This window comes from Capsicum annuum, chromosome 2 (genome assembly GCF_002878395.1).
Source record: "Capsicum annuum cultivar UCD-10X-F1 chromosome 2, UCD10Xv1.1, whole genome shotgun sequence".
NCBI classification, from domain to species: Eukaryota; Viridiplantae; Streptophyta; class Magnoliopsida; order Solanales; family Solanaceae; genus Capsicum; species Capsicum annuum.
Genome location: NC_061112.1, coordinates 24915351 through 24941187, shown reverse-complemented (window position 1 = coordinate 24941187; position 25837 = coordinate 24915351). Strand labels below are relative to the sequence as shown.

Genomic DNA, 25837 nt, shown 5'->3' with positions numbered 1-25837 from the left:
CATTTATATCATTATTAATACATTAATCACATAAGAAGTCCTCAAAACAAGGCTAAATAAGCTAGGATAACAACACCGAGGTGCATAAATCCACCTCAGATCAGGTAATAAGTCAAAATTCGCCTAATTATGATACTCCAACTAACTAAATAATCAAATCTTCCTTAAATATCCCACCATGTCTTAGTTCCTAATCCAACACTAGAATAATACCATACCAATACTATAATTAAGCTTAAGCTAAGAAGAGGGTAAGCCTAGCAGACCTAGATGCCGAAGAATGCCTCGCAAAGTCCGCTAAATAGGACATTTTTCCTTCTAAGAGCCTTAGCACAGTGCCACACTATCAAAATAGTGATTTATGCATTGATACGAGAGTAATTTTTTTTTCTATTGCATTTCATAATTTTTTTTATATTGCATTTCTATGCTTTGAATCCAATATCGAGTTAAAATCCCATTTAGGGTCCACTTGGGAAATCATAAATTTGAAATCATCAACATGTCTCTGTATGCTAACGGATCATTTACTTTCAAGAATGAGTAAATTCTGAGCTCAACTATGCTCAACTATACTCAACTCAACCCATCACGGAACTAAGGATTTGTGACTGAATTAGAGAATTAAATTAAGATTTAGACAAAAACTTACAAGGATTACAATGAGAAAATGACTTTTCCAAGCGCACCAACACCCCGTCGATTACCCAAGGATAAATATCTCAATTTTCTACACTCTTTAGGGCTTTAATTCTCTTGGGACTTGGAAAAAATGGGAGAAATCAGTATGAGACTGAAATAAATACCCCTGTGGTTACCGCTTAAGTGGCATAGGATCTCTTATGCGATCCTTGACACTTGGCCAACCTTCGCTAAACGAGACAAAATATCGCTCAAGTGACGTCCGCTTTAGTGGTTAGGCCTCCATAAAGAGACATGTCAGGATTGGTTTGGATGCTAAAGCGATCCTATGGGTTCTTAATAGACCACCGCTTAAATGACCAAAAATTTGTTTAGGCAGTTGTACCAGTTGAGTCGATCCACCAGCTGAAATTGATTTTGCCATGTTTCCATCTACCTCCTGGGATTCATTTGGAATCCTGTGAGCACAAATAAACTATGCCACTTTATCAAATTAGACATTCTAGAGTCAACAACACCATCAAAATTTCTATCTGGAGCTGTTTTGATGAAATGTGGGTCCTATACCTAAGGGCCACTTTTACCAAAACCATACAATAGCCTGCAATGAGTTTGGAAGCCTTGGCACCCAAATCAAAGACCCCCCCTATCCTAAAATCAATGTTTTAGAGTGGATGGAACTATAAGAATAATACGAGATTGTTAACCTGAAGTTTACACTCGACAACTATTTCTTCTCAACAAAGACTTCAAAATAGAAAATTGTCTCTGAAAATCAAATGAACTGTCCAGTAACTGAACTATTTTCTCCAACAAGTTACAAATGATTTGGGGCAGCTATAGGAAAGTTTTAAATAATGAAAAGGCATGGAAATGCAGAAAATAACCTGAAGGGTCATTATATATGGCTACGTTAAACATAAGTCGTGGTTGATAAAGAAAATATCACAATTACTTTTTGTACTTGTATTCACACTATTATTTATATTTTTGTATTCATTGATACAATTGTACTTGTATTTTTTTTAATTCACACTTGTATGTGTTTTTTTAAATTTAATAGTGGTATTTTATTAATAATAACAAAATTAAATGCTTCTACATTTGATGGACAACCCAACCGAAAAATAAAATAATGAAATTGGGCTTATTTCGGGTCTAGCCAATTCGCCCAAACCCGATCCCATCAGACATATATAAAGGTTGTATTTGTATTTGTATTTGTATGTGTATTTGTATTTGTATTTTATAGTTCGAACTTGTATTGTATTTTATAGTTCGCACCATCATTTATATATTATACAATTTGCACTTTATTTTAAAGAAAATATTTTTATTTGTATTTTATAGTTGACTGCATACTGTACTTGTATTTTGTGGTTTCATTTCGTTTGTATTTATATTTGTATTCTATTTTCATCGATGCAATCATACTTTTTAAGAACTATTTTGTATTTATATTTGTAAGTTGACTGCATATTGCATTTGTATTTGTAATTTCATTTGTTTGTATTTGAATTTGTAGTTGACAACATCATTTTTAATTTTAAACAATTGAAAAAGAATTGTTATTTTTCATTCTACCAACACTTTTATATGCATTCATTGATACATATTGTATTTTATGGATACAAATTGAACAACGCAAATACAAATGATAAATTATACAAATACAAGTGTTAAATAATATGAATACAAATGTTACATATCAAATGATACACATTTATACAACTTGAACCATACGTATATATTTGTAAGTTGACGATATATTGCATTTGTATTTGTAATTTCATTTGTTTGTATTTGAATTTGTAGTTGACAACATCATTTTTAATTTTAAACAATTGAAAAAGAATTGTTATTTTTCATTCTACCAACACTTTTATATGCATTCATTGATACATATTGTATTTTATTGATACAAATTGAACAACGCAAATACAAATGATAAATTATACAAATACAAGTGTTAAATAATATGAATACAAATGTTACATATCAAATGATACACATTTATACAACTTGAACCATACGTATACGAATGATACTTGTTTATATACACATACAAATGATAAAATGCAAATACTAATGGTACATTTACATTGAATAAAATATTGTATATTTATATATTTTGGACTTAATCAAATACCATTAATTCATATACTTATTTGTGTACAAATACAAATGATAAATTGTACATATTCACGACTAAACTATTTAACTATAAATAATAAATTTATTTAAAATATATAATATAATACAAATAAATAGATAATATATATATATATATATACATACATATATATATATATATATAACAAGCACAACAATAAAAATGAGAAAAAAATACAAAAAATGAAAATAAAAAAAGAAGAAAAAATGACAAAAAATAAAATACGAAACAAGATAAAAAAATACAAAAAACAGATTGCAAAAACAGACGAAAAACAAACTTAAAAAAAAAGGAAGAAGAAAATAACAGAAAGAGAAAAAATGAAGTGAAAAAAGAAAAAGGCTAAAGCCTTCGACATGCCCTTAAATTTGTCCCGAAAATTCACTTAGATCCCTCAACTAAGGCCTGTACCTATTAGGCCCCTAACCCACCTGAATTTTGATCCAATCAGGCCTTTTTTACTTACATGACACACCGCGTGCAATGTACTCATGGGAGACGCGTGAAGAGTGATTTTTTTTTACTAAATCACGAATAGAAAGGTGCCAAGTGGCACTGAGGACCCCAAAAAATATTAATTAAAAAAATTATATTTAAATTATTTATTAATATAATTTTTAATTATTATAATTTCTTAATTTTTTTTTTTAAAAAGCACCCCACCTCCCCGTGTCATCTTCTTCACAACATCCTCCCTCACCCCCCCCCCTGCATCTTTAACCCCACCCCACCCCACCCCACGTCTTCATCATCTTTAAGTTCAACCCCACCCCACCTCCGTATTTTCGTCGTCACCTTACCCCCGCATCTTCACAGGGATAAATTTATTTTAATCCACTATAATTATTCCTATTTCTTGAAAAATTTCAACAAAATTTACTTTTTTTCCTCCACTAGTATCACTATTTCTTGAAAAATTACAACAAACATAATTTTTTTTTTCCATTCCTTGAAATTTTTTACAATAAAGATCATTTTTTTGTTGAAAAATTACAAGAAAGACCATTTTTTTCTCCATTAATATCACCATTTTATGAAAATTTTTAATAAAGATGGCTTTTTTCTAGACCCCATTTTGAATTGTTGAAGTAGATTTAAACAAAAAAAAATTTATGTATGTGTTTTTTTGAGGTTCACGGAGAAGCAAAGTTCACTCTAATGGAGAAGAAGATGAACGTCGGGGAGGGAAGGAGATGAACGTTGGGGAGGGGGGGCTAGGGGAAAGTGGGGATCTGTTTTTTATTTTCATTTTTTAAAAAATTTTATAATTTTTTTTAATATTTAGTATTTATTTTTATTTTTTAAATAATTTTATAATTATTTTTTAATAATTTGGATCCTCAATGCCATTTTTATTCTCATTTTTTAAAAAATTTTATAATTTATTTTTAATAATTAATTTTTTATTTTATTTTTTAAATAATTTTATAATTATTTTTTAATAATTTGGATCCTCAATGCCATTTTTTATTTTTATTTTTATAAATTTTATAATTTCTTTTTAATAATTAGTTTTTTATTTTTATTTTTTAAAATAATTTTATAGTTATTTTATAATAATTTGGATCTCAATGCCAGTGTCACCTTTTAATTCATCGTTTTTGCCATGTCAGCGCATGTCTGCAACACACACTTTGGCTTTTAGCTGATTGACAATAAAAGGCATGATTGATCAAAATTCAGGTGGGTTAGGGGCCCGATAGATATAGACCTTAGTTGAGATGTTTAAGTGAATTTTCGGGATAAATTTGAGGGTCTGTGATTGCTTTAACCAAAGAAAAAAAATGAAAAAAAAAGGAAGAAAAAAAATGGAAAAGAAAAAACTAAAAAATAGGGAAAAGGAGAAAATTAAAGAAAAAAATAAAAAAGAGAAATTATGAATTAATTGAAAAAAATATTATAAATTATAATTATTAAAATTTAGATTAAGTAAAATAATTAGAATATCATGATGTACCTTTTCTACATAGGGACAGCAAAAGCCCTTGTTTTTTCTTGCTTTTGTAATATTGGCTTTAAGTTTGTAGCGCTGAAATCAGCAACAAGGAGAGCGTTTCCCGGTCGACGACAGACCCAAATGGAAATGGGCGGATTAGACTCCGACGGCCGTAAGTTTAAAAACGCGGAAGAGATGTGGAGAGAAGAAGTAGGGGATGGTGATTCCCAGAAGAAGTCCCAGTGGTACAATAAAGGCATCAAGTACTGGCAAGTAAGGCCCTTTTATTTCCATCAGAGTGTACTCCCTCGTTGTTACATGCCTTTTAATTCTTTGTTGGTATGTGAAGGGCGTGGAAGCCACAATGGATGGAGTGCTGGGTGGATATGGGCATGTGAATGCGGCCGATATAAAGGCAAGTGAGGATTTTCTCAACGCCATTTTGGCCGAAAGGTTCCCTGATGCTGGAAGAGGCCGCCGTCTTGTAGCTCTCGGTACTCCTTCCATCTCTTTTATCTCTCATGGAAACGTAACGGGAGCTCACAATTTCATCGTATCATACATGTATTTGTTAGCAAAAGCTCCCCAAATAATCTGGACTTCTAGTGTGTTTGGCATAAAAGAAAATGTTTCCTAGTAAAATGTTTTCCTCATGGAGTGTTTTTCTGTGTTTACACAATATTAGGTGCACGCTTCGGACTCAAACCTTGTGTCAAGACCTGACCTCAAATCGATCAATTTACGACCAGAACTTAAATGAAACAGTGGATTTTTGGGGCAATTTTCTAATTTATATTCAAAAACGGTAATATGGATATTGAGTACAAGGAATTGAAATGCTGAACTAAACTAAGATAACTACGATATGTGGGACTCCATTGTTATCCTTAAATCTGCAGAAAGGAGTTGAGAATTAGATTTAGAGTGAGAGAGGTAAAGAAGCAACGAGGGAGAAGGAATACGAGGAAGAAGCGTGAAAATACCACAAGTTCGTTATGCTGTAGCTATGATCTTTTAGGAGATATATCCAGTGAGCTATCAGGCTTAATTTCAACCGTCCAAGCTCATTAAATGCTAAATGAATCTACACCCTCCACGCGTTATCAATTCATTGGCTCTCTTCCTTTATTTCTCAGCTTCTTTGTAGTTGACTTTCAAGGTCATAACACCTTGCCACAAATTAAAACATAGTATTTGAGTGGAGAGGGGTAAAGGGTCGAGCCCATTATTCACCGGGATTTCATGTTTATAAAAAAATGTTTTTCAATGGTTAGTTATATTGAAATATGAAAAATGTTTTCTTGAGGAAAGATATCCACTACCAAAATGGAGCAAATGAATTCCTTTACTTTAAGTTACTTTCCACTATAAATATTCCAATTTCTATTCGATTTTACCTGTTTCAGTCAACATTTTGACATTGTTGTCATCATTTAATATCTAGAAATATCATTAAGACATTGTTCTCATCCCCATCATACACCTTGTACCATGACCAGAAATCAGGTACTCTTAAATCTAAAACATTGAAAAGTGATTCAGAAACTAATTTCAACAATAATAAACTAAGACGTTTCTTACATACAGAGTTGCCTGCTTTGTATGGTAGCTAGCTAGGGAGCTTGTTCTTACACAACATAATCTAATAAGGAGAGGGATAACATTATGTGCTAGATGTTTCTTTTGTGGTGAAAAAGCAGAGACAGTTAATCTAGGATTACAGGAAAATTATCAATTCTATTTTTGAGTCTCAAAGGCATCTCATGCTCTATGCCTTGGAAGATCATAAAGGCCTACAAAGTGGGGAAGAAGTGAGGTTGTTGGCAAAAAACCAAAGCAGGTGGAGAATTGTACGGCTTGCATTTGGTGTACCTTCTGGAAGGAGAGAAATTCTTGATGTTTTGAGAATATAAAGAGTAGTATGCAGCAGATGAAGTTGAATTGTATCTTGATTTTGTGTTTTTGGTGTAATCAGGTGTATTCTTATAATCCTGTTTCTATTATTGATGTATAGACTCATTATATACATAGTATCATGTATTTTGGAAGTTCTTTGTAGATACGATTTCAGTGCTCCCTAAGTTCTGTTATGCTCTTATGAAATATATACACAAATACCAGTTTCTAAAAATAAATAAATAAAATACTGTGTTTCTATTCCAAACAAGTGGGTTGGGCTTTATGAATCCTCATTGTCCATGTTCTCCACTTAAATTTATCTCAGACCAACAATATGCCAAAAAAGAAAAAACAAAAAAAAACTAGAAACTCTATGTTTTCTACTGGCATAAGAATTTCTATTAGGGATAAAAGATTCCTAGAAACCAAAGGTTGAGGTCCTGCGCTATGCAAATGAATTCTGGTATCTAAGTTAAGAAGGGCAGAGGGGAGGGCCCATTATCCCAAATTCCAAAGGTTGCGGTTGAACTTAAAGGTTGGTCCCTGACAGATTTCTCGGTCATAAAATAGAATTGTCGATAGATTGGGATTGCCTATAGTTCTATACAATTTTTTCCCATTGTGCGTTATCTTTTGCTAAGTTTGCACCGATTCCAAGATTGTACATCTTTCGATATAACTTCCTTTTGTGTGATTTTCGGTTTACTCTGTTTTCTTTTTACATCTTCTCTCTTTTTACATCTTCACTCTACGGGCTGGTTAATCCAAAGGCCGACACAAAACATAACCAAGCCATCTTAAGTAGACTTCTTTCATTTTATCCTCAATTTGTGCTACTTGTACCTTTTGGCATATATATTCATTTTTAATTTGGTCTAAACTTGGAAGGTCGTGCATCTATCTAAGTATCATATGTATGCGACACTCATGTTATGGATGTGATGGACTTAGAACCCAATATTTATTCCCATATAAAATTGTTGGTCCTATAATCGTTCCGTAAACTTTGCCTTTAACTTTAGTAGACATCGTCGTATCATACAACACTCTAGTAGCATTTCTTCTTTTCCACCATTCAATTTTGATTCTCTTTTTTTTTTTTGTTGGATAACCTTGGTGTCCTGACCAGTTTGTGCGCACCTCGACTAATTCCACGGGATACCTGCCACCTGCCACCTGCCACCAGCAACAGGTACCAGGTACCAGGTAACTCTGCCCTCTAAGGCTAGAACAAATGGGAAGAAATCACCTAGTGTTTGTCATTGTTGGAATTGAACCTGAGACCCCATGACATCCGATTTTGATTCTATATGTAACATCTCCATCTACCATTCCATTCTCTAGGAGCAATACCCTACCTCGATTTACTAGAAAGTTGGGTGTAGCTGATGTCATGGCCTTCCCTTGCAAGTCTTTTTTATCTTTTTAGTAGCATCTTGGTACATTTTTATTAAGCCTTACCTTTTCAAAAAATGAAAAGAAAAAAGAACCACGCTCCCATCTAATATCACCTCAACGTTATGCTTCTTATATTGACTCAAAAAATAATGTCGTTAGTTAAATATATTTACCTCAATTTTTTTTTTCATGGAAGAAATCTTCTCCACCCTAAAGCACCCACGACTAGAACTCTATGCCGTTGCTATATCTACACCATTACTGAACGGCAGAGATGAAGTTGTCTCTTTGAGTTGAGTTGTTTCAACAAACTTGTTATGCCCTCTGTTTCATTTTACGTGAAAATTTTCCCTTTAGTCTTTAGGAAAGAATAACACCTTTCTAAATTTGAAAGATCTTTAGCTTCAAACTTGTTACCTTTTTTCAAAAAAAAAAAAAAGAGATATCTTTAACTTCAGACTTCTCTTTTTACTATTGCCATCTCTACACCATTGCTAAAGGCTAAGTGAAGTAGTCTCCGAGTTAAAACTGTTTTGACAAATTTCTTACATCCTCTGTTTTATTTTGTGTGAAAATCTTTCTGTTTTATTCTATTTCAAAAAGAATAATATCTCTCAGTATTTGGAAACTCTCTAGCTTCAAATTTCTCCTTTTAGCCATAATGATATGCTTTTGTAACTATAGAAATGTCATGACATATTTAAGATCTCAAGTTCTAAGGGTACTTTTGCTAGGTGCTAAAAGTGTCTCTTATTCCTTAAACTCCGTGCCCAATCAAAACTGCCATATAAATTGAAATGGAGGGGAATATTAGACAAATTTTACCCTGCTATCAATGTTTTCTAAAGCAAACTCTTAAACTAACTTGTGCAGTCTATCTACACCATAGTATGCACTTCAAAAAGAACTTGAGCATTACTGATGACTTACAAAAGAAAACCTCCTAAATGCTGATTTTAGTACCTGTGGGAACTCTTTGTTTGCTTCAAATTGCAAAATTGATAACAACTGTATTCCGTATTTTCAAGTTTATTGGGTTATAATTCGTGGACAGTTTGCTTCAATTGGTGCAGATTGTGGATCTGGCATTGGAAGAGTTACTAAGAATCTTCTTATACGATATTTCAATGAGGTATATACTATCCTTTTGTGCAATTATATTGTGATTTTCAGTCGAAGAATATATTCTAACATTTTGATCTTCTTAAGAAGATGCTATATTTTTTTGAGAAGATGTTATGTTAAACTATGGTTTAAATAAATTGGTAAACTATCTAAGCATTCACCTGGTGTGGATTAACCTTCTAAAAAACTATCTAGGCTGAAAACTACAACACTATCCTATGGTCTGTGTTGTCTTTGACTGAAGAATGGTAGAATTTTTGGTGATTGTATTCGTGAATATAAAGTAATAAATTCCAGATTAAGCAGAAATTAGAAGTGCGGTAGGCGGACTTTGCGATTTACCTCAAGAATTCCTTGCCATCATCGTTGAACAGAGTTTCTTTAATGATTACTGCATTTGGTATCTTCATTAATGGGGAGAAAGACCCATGATTCACCTATCAATCACAACTAAAAGGATTGAATAAGTTGGTTGATCTGAAAAAAGTACCTTAAGTTCACTCAAAAGTTGTAAAAAATTTCTTTTTTTCTTAATTTTAGTAAAGATTGCATTCCTCAACATTAAGGATATGTTGGCAACCTTCAAAAAGGAACAAAGAAGGGAAATTAAAAAGAGATTACTTACAGCGAGCCTAACAAATCTGCAAGCTCTGAATCCTCTATTTCTTTTTCTTTACTCCAAAAATAAAAAGATACAATCAATTCCATTTGACTCTGTGCTTGGAATTAGACATATCTTCAAAGCTTCTGCTATTTTGCTCCCTCCATACAGTCCACCAGATGCAGTGTGGGATGATTCTCCACCATCTTTTCTGGCTCTTGCTTCCTCCTCTTCTAATCCAACAATTCAATAAATCTACTGTGTGCTCAGGCATGGTCCATTTTGTGTTTGTGAGTGTAAAAAATAAAGCCCATAACTGTGCAGTGAATATATAATGCAAAAAGAGATGGTTGTTGGTCTTCTTTGGTTCCTTATATAGGAAGCATAGTTGACATCTGGGAACAATAATATGCCCTTTTCCTTCAGAACTTCCTGTGTCGAGCGAGCCGTCTGATTACCGACCATGTAAAGCATCTTACTTTAGTTGGTGCTATATTATCCCAAACATTATTCCACAACAATTGTTGGTTTTGTTGTTGTACATTGCCTATTTCTTAATCCCTTTTGACAGAAAATTGTCCATCCTTGCTATGTTTCCAGAATCTGCAGCTGAGATAGTGCCTGGGAATCTCTCTGGTTCATGTAACAGGTTGGCCATCTTTTCCATCCCCAATCATTCAAAAGCCTCCTAAAAGATAAATCCCAGGCATGAGCAGTCCAACCCTCATAGACAATTGCCTTAGGATTGTTGCATATGTTGAATAAATCAGGATATTCCTCCTCCAAAAGGGTTGGGTTAAATTGTTCCATGCATCTTTCCAGAACTTTGTTTTTCTACCATTCCCCTCTTTTATAACCATGTTTCCTGCTAGTTTAGGACAAACTGCAGTGTTTTGGACGGCGAAAGGCGACAAGGCCCCGCCTCGCCACGCGGCGAGGCGAGCGCCTTTTGAATGTACGGCGACAATTAATATAAAAAATTAAAATAATATATAAATGATCAAAATTTTAATAACACTAATATATTAGAAAATATTTCAAGTCAAGAATTAAAAATATATAGTATATAGATACTAAAAGTCTAGAACTTAAATGACTCAACAATTCAATATCCTATCAAGTGTTGTTTGAATCGAGTAATGCCGCCATTTATGGTACGTCGACAAAAATTACAAATCACCGCATCTATTGTCGGTCCTTGTGTACCATAATTCCATCCTATGTCCTTTTGTTTGCTACTAGTAGATTGGGACGCCATTGAAATTGAAAGCTGTTAATGATCAAATAATTTAATTAGTGTATTAATATTACTATCATGCTATGTTAATTCTACAATCTACATAAGTTATTAAAAAAATTACATAATAAGTTATAAGAAAAAAAAATTACATAATAAGTATATTAATATTACCACTGGTTATAACAGTAACACTGAAACAGTGCATGTGAGTTTGTCCCAAGTTCACTGGTACAGATGATGCCGGCCGCCGGAAAATAGAAGAAAAAGAAGATAAAAAGAGGAAGAAATAAAATAACAGCACCAAAAGGCATATCCAGTTGCTGGATTAAGAAGAAGAAGAAGAAAGAAGAAAAAAAATAGAAATCACTGCTTACCGGAGTTTCGGAAGTCGCCGGAATCAAACTTGTGAGATGAATGGTAGCAGCCGTAGTCACCAATTTGTAAGTTGGTAGTGTTAAAATGTGTAAATAAACCCTAAAATTAACTTGTATACCTAAAACCTTAATTTTTTAACAAACAATTAAAAGGCGTCGCCTTTCTCACCGCCTCGCCTCGCCACGTTGCCTTTCTCGCAAAGGCGTCGCCTTTTGATTTTTGCCATGCCATGGACTGAAGAGGCGACATATGCTCGCCTCGCTATTCGCCATTGGCGACGAGGCGCTCGCCTTTTACAACATTGGGACAAAGATTTGTGATTGTTCTCCACACCCCAACTCCATAGGGTTTGTTGCTGGCATTACTCATCCAAGGATTAATTCACCATATTTGCATTTGACAACCTCCTTCCATAAAGCTTGGCCTTCTTCATTGTATCTCCATAGCCATTTCATCAAGAGACTATTGTTCCGTCTCCTAAGGTTTCTTATGACCTTTCCTCCCAAATATCTATTTTTCAAAGTTATCCCATTTCACTAGGTTATATCCCGTATTATCTTTGCATCCATGCCATAAAACATCTTTCCAAGTTTGTCCAACTTTTTCAGAACCTTAGAACATAGAACATAGAGGAAACATGTCATAACATAGTTAGGTAAAGAGTCTAAAGACTGGATTTACGAGGGCATGTCTTCCCCCTAGAAATAAGTATCGAGTCTTCCACCCTATCAATCTCTTTTCTTTCTTCTCCATAATGCTATCCAATTACACTAGCTCCTTAGGTTTGTTGCCTTGTGGCATGTCCAAATAAACGAAAGCCAAGTGCTCTACATTGCTACCTAGTATCTCTGCCAAACTCCGTTAATTGCTAAGTTGATTGGACTCGGTGCGGGTATTTGTCACGGATGCGAATTCGGGGGTCGGATTCAACAAAATTTAAGTTTTAAGATTCGGGGTTACGAATCCAGGTATGGATACGGGTGAGGGGATTCGTTTAAAAAAATTAAAAATTGTAAAATAGAGCTATAAAGATATTCTAAATGTTGAAAGATCTTCTAGGTTGTCTTCCCCAAGACCCCAACTTCTTCTTTCGAGCTCTCTAGCTCTCTGGTTCTTCCCCTCTAAAAGAAAAAAGAAAGTCTTTCAAGGCCTTCCACCAGCTCTCACAAAATCGTTGCTACTATCTACTAGAAGTCAGATCACAACCTCTTGAATTCTTAGTTTCTCTCCGTTTTATGAATATTATGTAAGAGGATAAGCTTAAAAGGAGACAAAAGGACTATAATATTGAAGTTATGCCATTGCCCTTGTTTAAATCTATTTTATCTTTTTATTTTGAGAAATCAAAATCTCAATTTCCCCCTAGCTGTCGATGGACTCTGGTCAAAGTATCCGATGTGGTTGACCGAATTTCATGCCCCCACCCATCTCGTGGACACGGTTGCGGCAACATTAATAAAGAGTCCCCGCAACATAGGTAAATTGATTACCTCCTTAATTGGAAACAAATTGCTTTTTTTTTTCCGTTAACTTTCAAACCTTAATTGGTATTTCATTTTTTTTGAAATTGGTAACTTAAAACCTTAAATGGTATCAAATAACATAAGTAGCATTCAGATGTATTTATCTGTTCTCAATAGGTTCACAAAAAATAATTGTATCATCAGCATAAAGCAGATGACAGATCTCCTTAGTTTGCTCTCTGTCACCTGTTATTCGGAAGCCTATGATCTAGTTGTTTTGTAATGCAACTCATCATATTATTAAATCCTTCCATTTACCAAACAAAGAGAAAGGGAGATAGAGGAACTCCCTGTCTCAATCCCCTCTCTGATGGGAAAATCCAACGAGTTCACCATTCACAAAAATAGAGAATCTAACAGTACTCATGCAGAACCTAGTCCATCCCAACCATTTTTCTCCAAAACCCATTTGTCTGAGTAAGTTTATCAGGAAGTTCCAATTTACATGATCGGAAGCCTTTTCAATATCTAGCTTGCACATGACACCCGGTTCGTCTCCTTTCAGTCTAGAATCCACACTCGCCAGCAATGAGTGCAAAATCCATATCTGCCTCCCTTTTAGGAATACCATCTGTGTTATGACCAGCTTATCAACCATTTTTTTCAGCCTTTTAACCAGAAACCTTGCAATCACCTTCTAGATGCCAGTGATCAAACTTGTAGGTTTGAAATCCTTCAATTCTGATGCTTGTGCTTTCTTAGGAGTGAGGGTCACATATGTTGGCATTAAAGCGTCTCTCAGTCATTTGATTATCATGAAAACCATGGACAGTGTTCTTAATATTATCTTTGCGCAGATCCCAAGAGGCAAGATAAAAGGACATGGGAAATCCATCTGGCCCAGGTGCCTTTTCCACAGCACACAACTTGATACTGTCTAGGATTTCCTTCTCATCAATTTGTCCCTGTAACCATATAAGCTGCAATTCTGGTCTTCATTCCTCTGATTCCTTGTAAAGATTTTGATAGAAATTCTGAATGGCCTCCTTGATTTTACTGATTCAGTGATAATGTTATCTTCAACTGCCAACTTATCTATGGAGGTGAATCTTTTGTGTGCTGTGGCAATTCTGTGAGTGTTTTTGTCCCCTTGTTTCAACCATTGTATTCTTGATCCTTATCTCCAACCTCTCACCTCCATTTTAGCCACCTTCTCAAAATCTAATTTGAAGTTGGTCGTTGTGGAATTTCATCATCTGTTAGGTTTCTTTGCTCCTGGATAGCTTCCCAGTTGGTCAATTAGTTAAGATCTTCTCCTTTTGCTGTTTCCAGTTGCCTCTGTTGGTTTACTCCATTCTTTCAATTTTCCTTACAATAATTTCAGCTTTTCTGCTAGATATAACCAGGTCTGCCAGGAACTGTGAAGGAAAGCCACCACAATTTCACATTCTTCTTGAAACCATCAGCCTCCATCCACCCGTTTTCAAACTTGAAAAATGATTTCTTAAAACTCATCTCCCCACATCAGCATTATTGGGTTATGACCGGAGACTTGATTTGGGAGAATTGATTGTTTGATGTTGACAAGCTTGTCCCATTGAGAGGAGAGTAACAATCGATGAACCTGTAAAGAATGGATTTTGGGCCTAACTCAACCTCAAAAGCTAGCTCATGAGGGGAGGATTGCCCAAGTCCATATAAGGAGACCAATTACCCATCCCTTTTTCGATGTGGGATGGTCCCAAGTTTATTTCGTTTATCTTTATTACAATGTGAGTGATGTTAAATTGCGAAACACACTTGTGCTTCTTTTCCAAAAGTGTCAATAATTGGTACACCTTTATGCGTGAAGTTGTTCTCTTTGACATAGGGCCCAAGTAGTGTCAGTTCTTCATTATTTTGTTACATTTATTGATGATTATTCTTGGTGTGCTTGTTTATTTATAATGAAATTAGGTCTGAATTGTTCTCTATTTTTGGGAATATTTGCACTGAAATTCGCAATCAATTAGTGCCAGAACAAAATGCTGTTGATGCTATGAAGTCTGTTTTGATCAGGATATCTCCATGTTTCATGTTTACCATGCTGCATTTACAGTTGAATGACTATATAGAGGATAACTTCTGCTTTTCTTAGTGATAGCTTTCAACTGTATGGCCACCAAATAGCGCGAACAACTCAGCAAGTATGAGTTGAAGCGGTAGGCGAACCTTCAAAGCAAGATGCCACTGTATTCTTGTTCCTTGGGTGTTCTATTGGTGCTAAGAAAATTCTTGGACCCTTGATGGCTGATGAGACAGTGAATGATGTGTAGTCTATGATTGTTCTGAAGTTATGTTACTGGGAAGCTTAACAATTAGTGGAGTGGAAAGGCTTTGCATGTCGATGGACAAATGATCATACCCTGTTCTATTATTGCTTTCTATTAAGTATTAGTAATTGCTGATAAAGAGAATACTGTGAATGCTGGTTATTCCAGTTTCAATATTCATGCTTCTTGGAAAAAAGAAAGGGGGGACCAAACGTAAGAATGTTGGGATTCTTGTAGTTGTAACTTAATTCTTTTTCGTTATTTTGTCAAAATAATTCATTTTAGAACTAGGTCGCAAGTAGTTAATTAATATATAAAGGATGCACACTCGCATGTCATTTGGGGGGCTATCAGAAACGGGGTTTCTCAAGGTAGGCATCCTTCCCTATTCGTTTTATTGGAGAAATAATGTGGTAAATGCTATGGTTACTATGCAGTTTCTGCATTTGCCATAACTAAGTTTTGAATTGTGTTTTCTTCTATAGACTCTTCACACTTGATTGCTTTGTCCCTGCTTGCAAAGATGCCATTCTGCAATTTTTAGTTTCCTAGCATGTCATCTTTTCTTGATTACAGTGGCACCCCATAAAGTGGTCACATGGCATATGTAAACAACATGTATATTCTGCACACCATTTTACATCATAATCTTTTGCTGGCATCTCATCTAAGATGCTGTGGTTTTTTTTCATAAGCATGATAAGCGAATTCACTTGCTTAAGAAACTATTATTCCGCTGATTTAACTTCAGTTAGTATTACTTTGACAAAAAATTAATATGTTTGTTTTTTATCAGGTCGACCTCCTAGAGCCTGTGTTGCATTTTCTGGAATCTGCTCGGGTAAATTTGGCTCCTGAAAATTTAATGGTGTCAGAGTTGCACAAAGCTGCCAACTTTTATTGTGTCCCACTTCAGGTACTGGCTTAAATTTCATAACTGTCAGGTAGATATGTCACTTCAATTCTTACGAAGTACAATGTGCATGATTTGTTTTAAAGAAGTCATAACTTGGTGATTATAAAGTGCCAAAAGATAGGAGTACAACAACATACCCAGTTTAGTCCCACAAGTGGGGTCTGGAGAGGTTGGTGTGTACGCAAACCTTACCCCTTCCTTGTGAAGACAGGAGTCTGTTTCCGAAATACTCTCGACTCTAGTTACGTAATTCAAAATATAGGAGTATTAAATAAAATCTAAATAAATAAAATCTTTCCCACTCAAAAATAAGTAATTTCTAAAATAAGAGATGAATAAAAAGCACAAGTATGTGTTGTGGACGGTATGGAAGGAAAGGAATTCTAGGTGTTTTGAAGACAGCAATAGCTCTATACAGAAGTTAAAAATGAATTGCATTATAAGTTTTTGCTATTGGTGTAGCTCAGAGTATATAGATGATCCAATTTCTATTGTAGACATCTTAGGATCCTTGTAAGAAGAGATAGGATCTAGAGGAAGTTTATGTTTTTGTTCTCTTGTTGGTTGGATCATTGATGTAAATTTTGGCCCCTAGTAATGCTAATGATTTATACACAAAATCAGTTACCTTCGTCAAAAAAAAAAAGGCCCCCCCCCGCCCCCAACATTTTTTTTTCTTTTGAGAGTGGTAACCGTTAATCTATTTTAAATATGATATCATTATGAGAAAATGTAGATATGAGAATATTTCTATAACTAGGTAGTGTACAACAACAAACCCAGTGTATTCCCACTTTGTGGGGTCTGGGGGGGGTAAGATGTACGCAGTCCATACCTCTACCTCTGATGAAGTAGAAAGGCTGTTTCCGAAAGACCCCCGGCTCAAGTTACGAGATATCAAACAAACACATAGTACAGCACAGAAGCAGATGACATAACATAGATACTGCAGCCATAAGGAATATAAAACAGAGTAAAGCAGGAATGCAGGAATATAAAGCAGAGGAAAGCACACAGATTCGTAACAAACATAGAACACGGAACACGGAACAGAACATTGAATACGGAATCATACCAGGAATACACCCCCACCAATTACCTCCCTACATTAGCGACCCGAACAGGCCCTAATCCTCTGCCGTAATTCGCGTCTTCCAGACCTTCCTATCTAGGGTCATGTCCTCGGTAAGCTGAAACTGTTCCATGTCCCGCCTAATCACCTCACCCCAGTACTTCTTCGGTCTACCCCTACCCCGTCTAAAACCATCCAACGCTAGCCTCTCACACCTACGGACCGGGGCATCCATGCCCCTCCTCTTCACGTGTCCGAACCATCTCAATCGTGCTTCCCGCATCTTACACTCCACTGAAGTCACCCCAACCTTCTCCCGGATAGAATTAGAGCTGTGGAGGCAAACTCTGGAGTCTAAAGGGTTCAGGGTGAGCAGAACCAAGACAGAGTATGTGGAATGTAAGTTTAATGACGTAAGGCGAGAGAATGAGGTAGTGGTGAGGCTAGAAGCGCAGGAGGTAAAGAAAAGGGATAAGTTCAAGTACCTCGGGTCCGTGATCCAGAGTAACGGTGAGATTGACGAGGATGTCTCGCACCGTATCGGGGCGGGATGGATGAAGTGGAAACTTGCATCGGGGGTGCTGTGTGATAAGAAGGTGCCGCCCAAGCTTAAAGGTAAATTCTATAGGGTGGTAGTCCGTCCGGCCTTGCTGTATGGAGCGGAGTGTTGGCCAGTTAACTAGGTAGTGTAGATATTGGAATATCCCCTAATACCCATAATTAGGCATTATGCAGTTAGAATAATATGTAATATTCTTATTAGTTTCCTTCCTTTTTTACATTCTCTCTAACACTATTCAGTCCAACTAGCTTAAGGGAATAATCAAAAGACTAATTCCTAAAACTCTATTCTCTTCTCCTTCTAATTTCTCATGGTATCAGCGCCCTCATTTCTCTAATTTTCCTTTTTTTCCCCAAAAAAAATAATCGATTTTGCAAAAACAGAAAGAAAAAAAAATTTGCCAGTTTTTGTTACAGCTGGTTTCTACATCTTTTTTGTGATAAATCATGCCTCTAAACGATAATGACCACCCTAGATACCTAACAAATGTGGCTCAAAATGAAGATGATGTTTTGCCCACACCGGATTTTAGGGATGAATCATCTATATCTATCACTTTCTGCAATAGACTGTATTGAGTACCTACAGTACAAAGCATCAAGACAACAATCATCAACTTCATCAACTGCTTGCACAATGCAACCTGGTAACTCCTTTGCTTATGTCACACAATCTTCATCTCAAGAACAATGGGTTCTTGATTCTGGTGCTTTTGACCATATTTCTTGTAACAAAAGTTCTCTCTCTTCTCTTACTACCCTTCTATACTCTCTATTGTGACTTTGGCTATTGGATAAAAAACTGTTGTAAAAGGGATAGATATAGCTCATCCTCTGCCTTCCTTACCTTTAAAATCAATTTTTTTTGGCACCTGAATGGCCATATAATCTTATTGCCATTAGCAAATTAACAAATGTGCTGTAACATTCCTTGATGATTTTGTTCTTATGCAAGGCCGGAATATGGGACAGATAATTGGAAAAGGCCATGAGTCACAAGGATTGTACCTGCTATCCACCCTACAACCACACGTTGCTTTCACCTCCATCGCTTTCTCTGAATTTCTCCATAATCAACTAGGTCATTTTAGTCTCATGAAACTACAAAAGATCGTTTCTTGGTCATCTTGTTTATCTTTGTTAAAATGTGAGTTGTATCAGGGAAACACACTCGTTCCTCTTTCCAAAGCGCGTCAATAATAGGGCCACCTCTATGTTTGAAATTGTTCATTTAGACATATGGGCCCATGTCGTGTTAGTTCTTCCTTAGGTTTTCATTATACTATGACTTTCATTGATGATTATTCTCTATCTTTCAGAAAACTAGTATATATACCCGCGCGATGTGCGGAAAATCCTAAGGAATGTAATTTGCATAAAAATAGTATCCGTGAAAAATAGTAAAAACATAAAGACTATTCCAATAGTTAGTTTTGTATTTTCATTATTGAGAAATGAAATTTTCCTTGTGATGAACTGTCATAGTCATTACACTTGCATTTTACACCATTAAATAAGCCATCCATAACCAACACCTCTACAATACCAGACTACAACCTAAAGAGCAGAAACAAAATAGATCAATTATTTTTTAATGCACATGATAAAAGTCACTCTTTTAGGACTCATTGTTTTAATATATTGACAACATTAATATTGACTTGCAAAGCTCATCACAGGAACAATTCATTAGTTTGCAAATTGGACATCAATGCTATATTTCAATAAAACTCACATGAGCACCCATGACAATAAATAAATAAATAAAACCAGGTAAACATAATAAAATGAAATCCTGCTCAATTTCTCAGTGAGTGAGTAAGATCAATATTGACAGAACAAACTCAAGCATTTCCGGTAACAAATCTCATTGTTATTTACTGAGCTCCAAAATTCTATCTTTTGCAAAAGGAGAAAACTTCTAAAGGTGATGCCCTTTACCAGTTCTTTCAAGTTAAGAATAATTATTAACTTTGAGTTGCCTCAAGTAGCTTGTAAGCGACAACGTTAAACCTAATAAAGCAAATAAGATATGGATACATATAGATAAGAAAACATAAACTTATTTTTGTCAATGAATAGCTTCATTTACACGGACTTCATTGATTCACATACATAGTTATCTAAACTAATCTTAATGAACGATTATTAATGCCATTCAGATCTGAAACAATTACACCCCTGTACTCATAAACATGATCAAATTCCAACATTACAACTTCCTTTGATCCTCCCATCCACTATGAATTGTAATATGTATCAAAGGATATCCTTAATACAATAGTTTAAATCACAACATAAACTTTGCATTATTAAATAAAAATAATGAGCTAAGCAATCAATTGCCTTCCAGTCTACTCTAACAGACTGAATTACAGTATCTCAAAAAAAATGATGAGAGTATATCACATTACACCATTACAGTGACCCTAAACTTATTAATTTGAAGAAAAAAAAGATATATCAAAATAAGATCTACATGCCAGACAATTAAATTAACAATCAGTGATAATGCCCAAGAATATTTCTCCACCTCTTTCTCTTCTTTTATGTCATCTCATGGCATACTGCACTTGTCTTCTTGTGCCTACATTTCTCAACAAAATGGAGTTGCTGAGCGTAAGAACAAACGTCTAATTAAAACAACTCGAACATTGCACAATCATTGCACAACTCGGCCGTTATTACTGCCCGTTATTTAATCAATTGTATGCCTTCTTCCGTTTTACGGTACAAGAGTCCATACTCAATTCTCTATCCAGACCATAATTTGTTTCCTCTTCCTTCACGTGCGTTTGGTTGCATCTATTTTATTCATAACCTTACCCCGGGAGAAGATAAACTTCAGCACAAGGCTTTTAAATGTGTCTTTCTCAGGTATTCTTGTCTACAAAAAGGTTGCTTTGACCTCTCTACTAATAAGTACTTGATCTCAACAGATGTTATCTTTTTTGAGCCTTCTCCATAATTTTTCTCCTAATACGAAAAATCAATAAACCATATCAATAGTCGTTCCAATTCCAACTATTCCACCCCCCAACTTTTCCTCCTTCTCTTAAGGTTTTTTCCCGACGACCTCAGCCTCCTTACGGAGCTTGCTAATTCAGTTAGTATTTCTAAATATGATACAGGTACATAAAGCACTCTTGGTGACTCATTACCTGCTCCAACAATGTCTCCTGCTCCAGTCGAGCACTTATTAGATGATCTTCCCACTGGTCTTTGCAAAGGTACTGGAACTACTGCCAATTAAGCTCCCATTTGTACTTAAGTTATCATCGTTTGTCACTTTCATATCATGCCTTCATTACTAGCTTATCTACTCTCAAAATATGACAATTACTACGACTATAGCAAAAACATTGGTTCGACCAGGTTGGCGTCGGGCTATGATTGAAGAAATGACCGCTTTGCATGGCAATGGCACTTGGGAACTTGTTCCTTTTCCAAAAGGCAAAACCTTTGTTGGTTGTCGTTGGGTATTCACAGTTAAGGTAGGTCAGATGGAGCTATCGATTATCTCAAAGCGAGACTGGTTGCTAAGGGATACACTCAGATTTATGGCATTGACCATGAAGATACTTTCTCACCAGTTGCCAAGATGGCTTCTGTTTGTCTCCTCATATCTATGGCAACAATGAAACATTGACCTCTTTTCCAGTTCGACATAAAAAATGCATTCCTTCATGGAGAACTTGTTGAGGAAGTTTATATGGAGCAACCACCAACATTTGTTGCGGGTGCGGGGTGGGGGGTGGGTCTGGACTAGTATGTAGACTTCGCCGATTCCTTTATGGTCTCAAGCAATCTCCTAGAGCATGGTTTGGTCGTTTTCGAGCTGTTGTCCAAGAGTTTGGAATGATACGAACAAAAGCTGATCACTCTGTATTTTGCAGGCATTCATCTCCTCATCTCCCGGCAAACATATCTTTTTAATTATTTAGGTTGATGATATTGTTATCACAGGTGATGATCATGATCATGAGAGTATTTCTCAACTCAAACAACACCTTTCAAGTCACTTTTAGACTAAGGATTGGGGCAAGCTAAAATACTTTCTAGTTATTCAAGTGGTACAGTCTGGCAATGATCTTGCTATTACACAGAAAATATGCCTTAAGACATTTTGGAAGAAGTTGGTATGTTGGATTGCAAACATGTGGACACTCTCATGGATCCAAATACTAAGCTTATTCCAGGACAAGGGGAGCCTCTAATAGATCCTAGCAAATATCGGAGACTTGTTGGCAAACTCAACTACCTTATGACCATATGACCAAATATCGCATTTGTTAGTGCAGTTAGCCAGTTTCTGCAATCACTTTGTGATGGTCATTGGAATGCGTTTGCATTCTGCAATATATCAAAAGTTCTCTAGGACAAGGTTTATTATATGAAGACAAGGGACACACCCACATTGTTGGGTATTCTAATGCAGATTGGGTTGGGTCTCCTTCTGACAAGCGGTCCACTCAGGTTAGTGTCTAACAGGATGTAATGTAATATTCTAATATTTTGGAAAAGTAAAAAGCAAGATGTCGTGATGTCGTGATGTCGTGGCTAGATCAAGCGAAGAGGCGGAGTATCGAGCTATGACATTGACTATGTGGGGAGCTTATATGGTTGAGACAACTTCTCCAAGAATTGAAGATGGGAGGAGTTGAACCGATGAAATTGATTTGTGATGCCAAGTTGCACTACATATCGCTTCTAATGCCGTATTTCATGAAAAACGAAGCACATTGAGATAGATTGTAACTTCATTCGGAGAAAGATTGAGTCTGGATATATCTCCACAAGTCTTGTAAACTCGAAAGCTCAACTGGCGGATATTTTCACAAAATCACTCTAAAGATCCAGAATTAACTATATTTGTGGCAAGCTAGGAGCATATGACTTATACGTTCCAGCTCGAGGGGGAGTGTTAAATATGATATCATTATGAGATAATGTAGAGATGAGAATATCTCTTTAATTAGGTAGCGTAGATATGAGAATATTCCCAAATCTTCATAATTAGGCACTTGGAATGTTGTGTAATATACTTATTGGTTTTCTTCCTCATATGTATTCTCCGTAACACTATTTAATCCCACTAGCTTGAGGGAATAATGAAGACACTAATTTCCAGAACTCACTTCTTCTAATTTCTCATATCTCCACAGGTATACCACATCAAGATATGTAGTCCCTCTTCAAAAGTATTACAACTTACAACTTGAACATCTATTTCTTGTTCTTATGAGTAGTCTTAAACATCAACAAGATCTTCTGTTTGAGCTATTAATTTCTGTTTACGCCAAGAATAAAACAGAGCCAGACAATTCTGTTTAAACTCCTGCAAGTTGCTCTCCTTATCTTCAAAACATCTCCTATACCTTTCTGTCCACAAAATGCATGCAAGGACAATCTTTCATCTTCCTTCCTTCTTGGCTGCATTGCCATCCTTGTTACAATAGTTTAGTAGTCCTTTAATGTTCCCTGTCCTCACCCATTTAATCCTCTTGAGACATATGAACATCTTCCACAACTGGTCTGTCCATATACGATGTAAAAAAAGATGATTGATTGCCATGGTATGTTCTCCGCATACAAACCATTTGGAACTCAGATGAAAGCCTCTCTTATTCAAATTCTCATGTGTCAATACAACTTCCTTAACCAGATGCAAAGTAAAGCAATTCACTTAATAAGGGATCTCTCATTCCCTTTTGTCTCACATATAAAAATGTCACCCCTAGTCCCACTAGCTTTCAATTGGACATGGTTAACCCAATTGTTCCCCTATACTTCCTTAACTATCTCTGTAATACCCCTGTTAGCTTTGTTTCCTGAAACACACTACATTAGCTTTCCACGTATGCAAAATGTTTCTGATTAGCCTCCTCTTTCTGCCGCAACTCAGTCCCCGATATTCCAAAACACTATTTTCAAATTCATTTATCTTGTATTGCCAAGTATCCCCCTTGCTTCTTGAGCCATAACTCCAGAATTTGGCATTAAGCTCTAACCATTTCAATTCATTCAACCTCTTCTTTCTTACAATGGCTTGCACCCCCTTGTTCATCTAATTGCTGCTGTCTATCTTTATAAATAATTCTTTGGCTTTCTCATCGCACCCTTTAAGATCTACACCCATTTCTGTGCTTAACTTGATGAGGTGTTGTTGAATTCATTTGGAAGTGTTTGTGTCTTGAACGACTTCTTTAACTAGTAGTTGGATTTTCAAAGAAATTACATCTTTGATGCAATTTGCTACTTCATCTTGTTCCTTCAGTTGCAAGGCCTTTGATTTCTCTGTCTACTTGCCCATCTTCTTCCAGTGGTAAGTTTTCCTTTAATAGTATTATTTCAGTTGACTTATTCCTTGGCACTATTGTATCAGTCACACAAATATTGAACTAGTGTTCCTGTGTCTCTGTGTTTTGTTCCTCACCTTCGTACATTACGTTGTTCTTCACCACTTGACTTATCGTAGATGACTGTTTGTGCGATGTTGTTCTTTCTTTACTAGTGTTTGGTTGTATTTCAATTGTGACTGGGTCTTTACTTTTTGCTCCATTCTCAAAGAAACAGGGAAGTCTCTGAATATTGGGTCTACTTTTTTCAGCTTAATATTGGGCCTAAGTTTTGTAGCTGAGTAAAAGAACGGTCCAGGAATACCTTTAAAAGGCACCTCTTTTTTAATTGACACCCCACATGCCCAAAGTTTCCCCATCGACTTATGTGTCCACATGCCCGGTCACTTTCCCAAGGTTTCAGCCCTCATGTTTCTTATCAAGAAAGCTGACAGTGTACTATTATCCCGTGGATAAATCAAAGGCTTCCCGCTTCTTCCTTCTGATTTTATAGTGACTGGAGCTTCCACCGACACCGAAATTGTGTAAATGAGACCTTCAGTTTCCACTTTAGCTTCTCTGGGGATCTCCTTTCCATCCCTTTTCACTTCTATTCGAGCCCAGTAAAGGTGATTTCTCAGAGTTGCCTCCTTTTCTGTTTCAATGAATCCACCACAACAATGACATATCCCTTCAAATCTCTTATGTGACTAGATTCAATAGAATACCCAACAATCTAACCCAGACGTAGTCCCTGCTGATCTCATTCGGCCGACATCCGATGGTAGGATTCTACCATTGGAGATTCAGTTTTTTCTTCTGCCAAGTCCATTCTCCCATCATAACATGTTCTGCGGCTTTCCTCATGGAAAGTTTAAAGAGATACTGAGAGTCATTCATGTGGAAGACATTAACTCCAAAAGTTGACCTCCAAGAGTTACAAGCCCATTTCCTCACATCATTCGGAGTTGGCATCTCTTTTGGCGACAACTGAAATTTTCTGACTGCTGCTCAATATATCTGATTCTGTCCTTGCCGAACCACCAATTACATATATTTTGTTGTTCCCTGCTATTATCTGTGTTGTTTTTGTCTCCTACTTCATCCATTTGTTGTTGTTGAAAGCCTCCTTGCACGGAGAGGTTTCTGTTAGTATATTTCTGCTTGGAGTAGGGTTCTTCACTCTATTTGTATCATTGATAAAGTTAATAAATTTTTGTGCAATATTTCCCCAACCATCTTTAAGGGGTCCCTCTGGTGTAATAATGATAGATTTACTTCCCCCTTGATGAATATGAAGCTTATGTACCTACCACTTTTATTATATTTAAGAGTACAAAAGAACTCTGAGAAGTGGTCCTTCATGTTCCATCTCTTCACTGCCTTCCTCTTTTCTTCTGTAGATGCATTGAAGAACACCAACCACTTCATGACATTAATACTAATAGTAACTTGTCTAGTGGGAAGCATTTACAAGATTCTTCCTAAGGTGCTTTCTATCAGAATATAAAAGGTGTTGGATGAGACTATTTCTACTTCACAAAATGCATTTGTGGAGGGTAGGCAGTTTTTGGATGCAGCATTAGTGGCAAACAAAGTGATGGATTCAAGGAGAAAGCAAGAAGTGTCCGGTGTGTTGTGCAAACTTGATATTGAGAAGGCATACGGTCATGTGATTGGAAATTCTTAGATTTCATTATGCTTTAAATGGGATGTGTGGAGAAGTGGAGGAAATGGATCTATATTTGCATTTCTTCGGTGAGATTTTCAATGTGGGTGAATGGTA

At 35.9% G+C, this 25837-nt stretch overlaps 1 protein-coding gene across 2 annotated transcripts in view; it reads left to right on the top strand.

The window, feature by feature from the left end:
• The first annotated feature begins 4746 nt into the window (after positions 1-4746).
• The window catches only part of LOC107857634 (alpha N-terminal protein methyltransferase 1), a 52762-nt gene continuing 31671 nt past the window's right edge, over positions 4747-25837 (top strand). The window contains exons 1-4 of one of the 2 annotated variants that reach the window (XM_016702492.2): positions 4747-5024; positions 5101-5245; positions 9122-9180; positions 15961-16080. In XM_016702492.2, coding sequence (XP_016557978.2) covers positions 4764-5024; positions 5101-5245; positions 9122-9180; positions 15961-16080 — 585 coding nt within the window. In that variant the 5' untranslated portion in view covers positions 4747-4763. The remainder of the gene's footprint in view (positions 5025-5100; positions 5246-9121; positions 9181-15960; positions 16081-25837) is intronic. The other variant, XM_016702490.2, reaches the window with a different exon arrangement.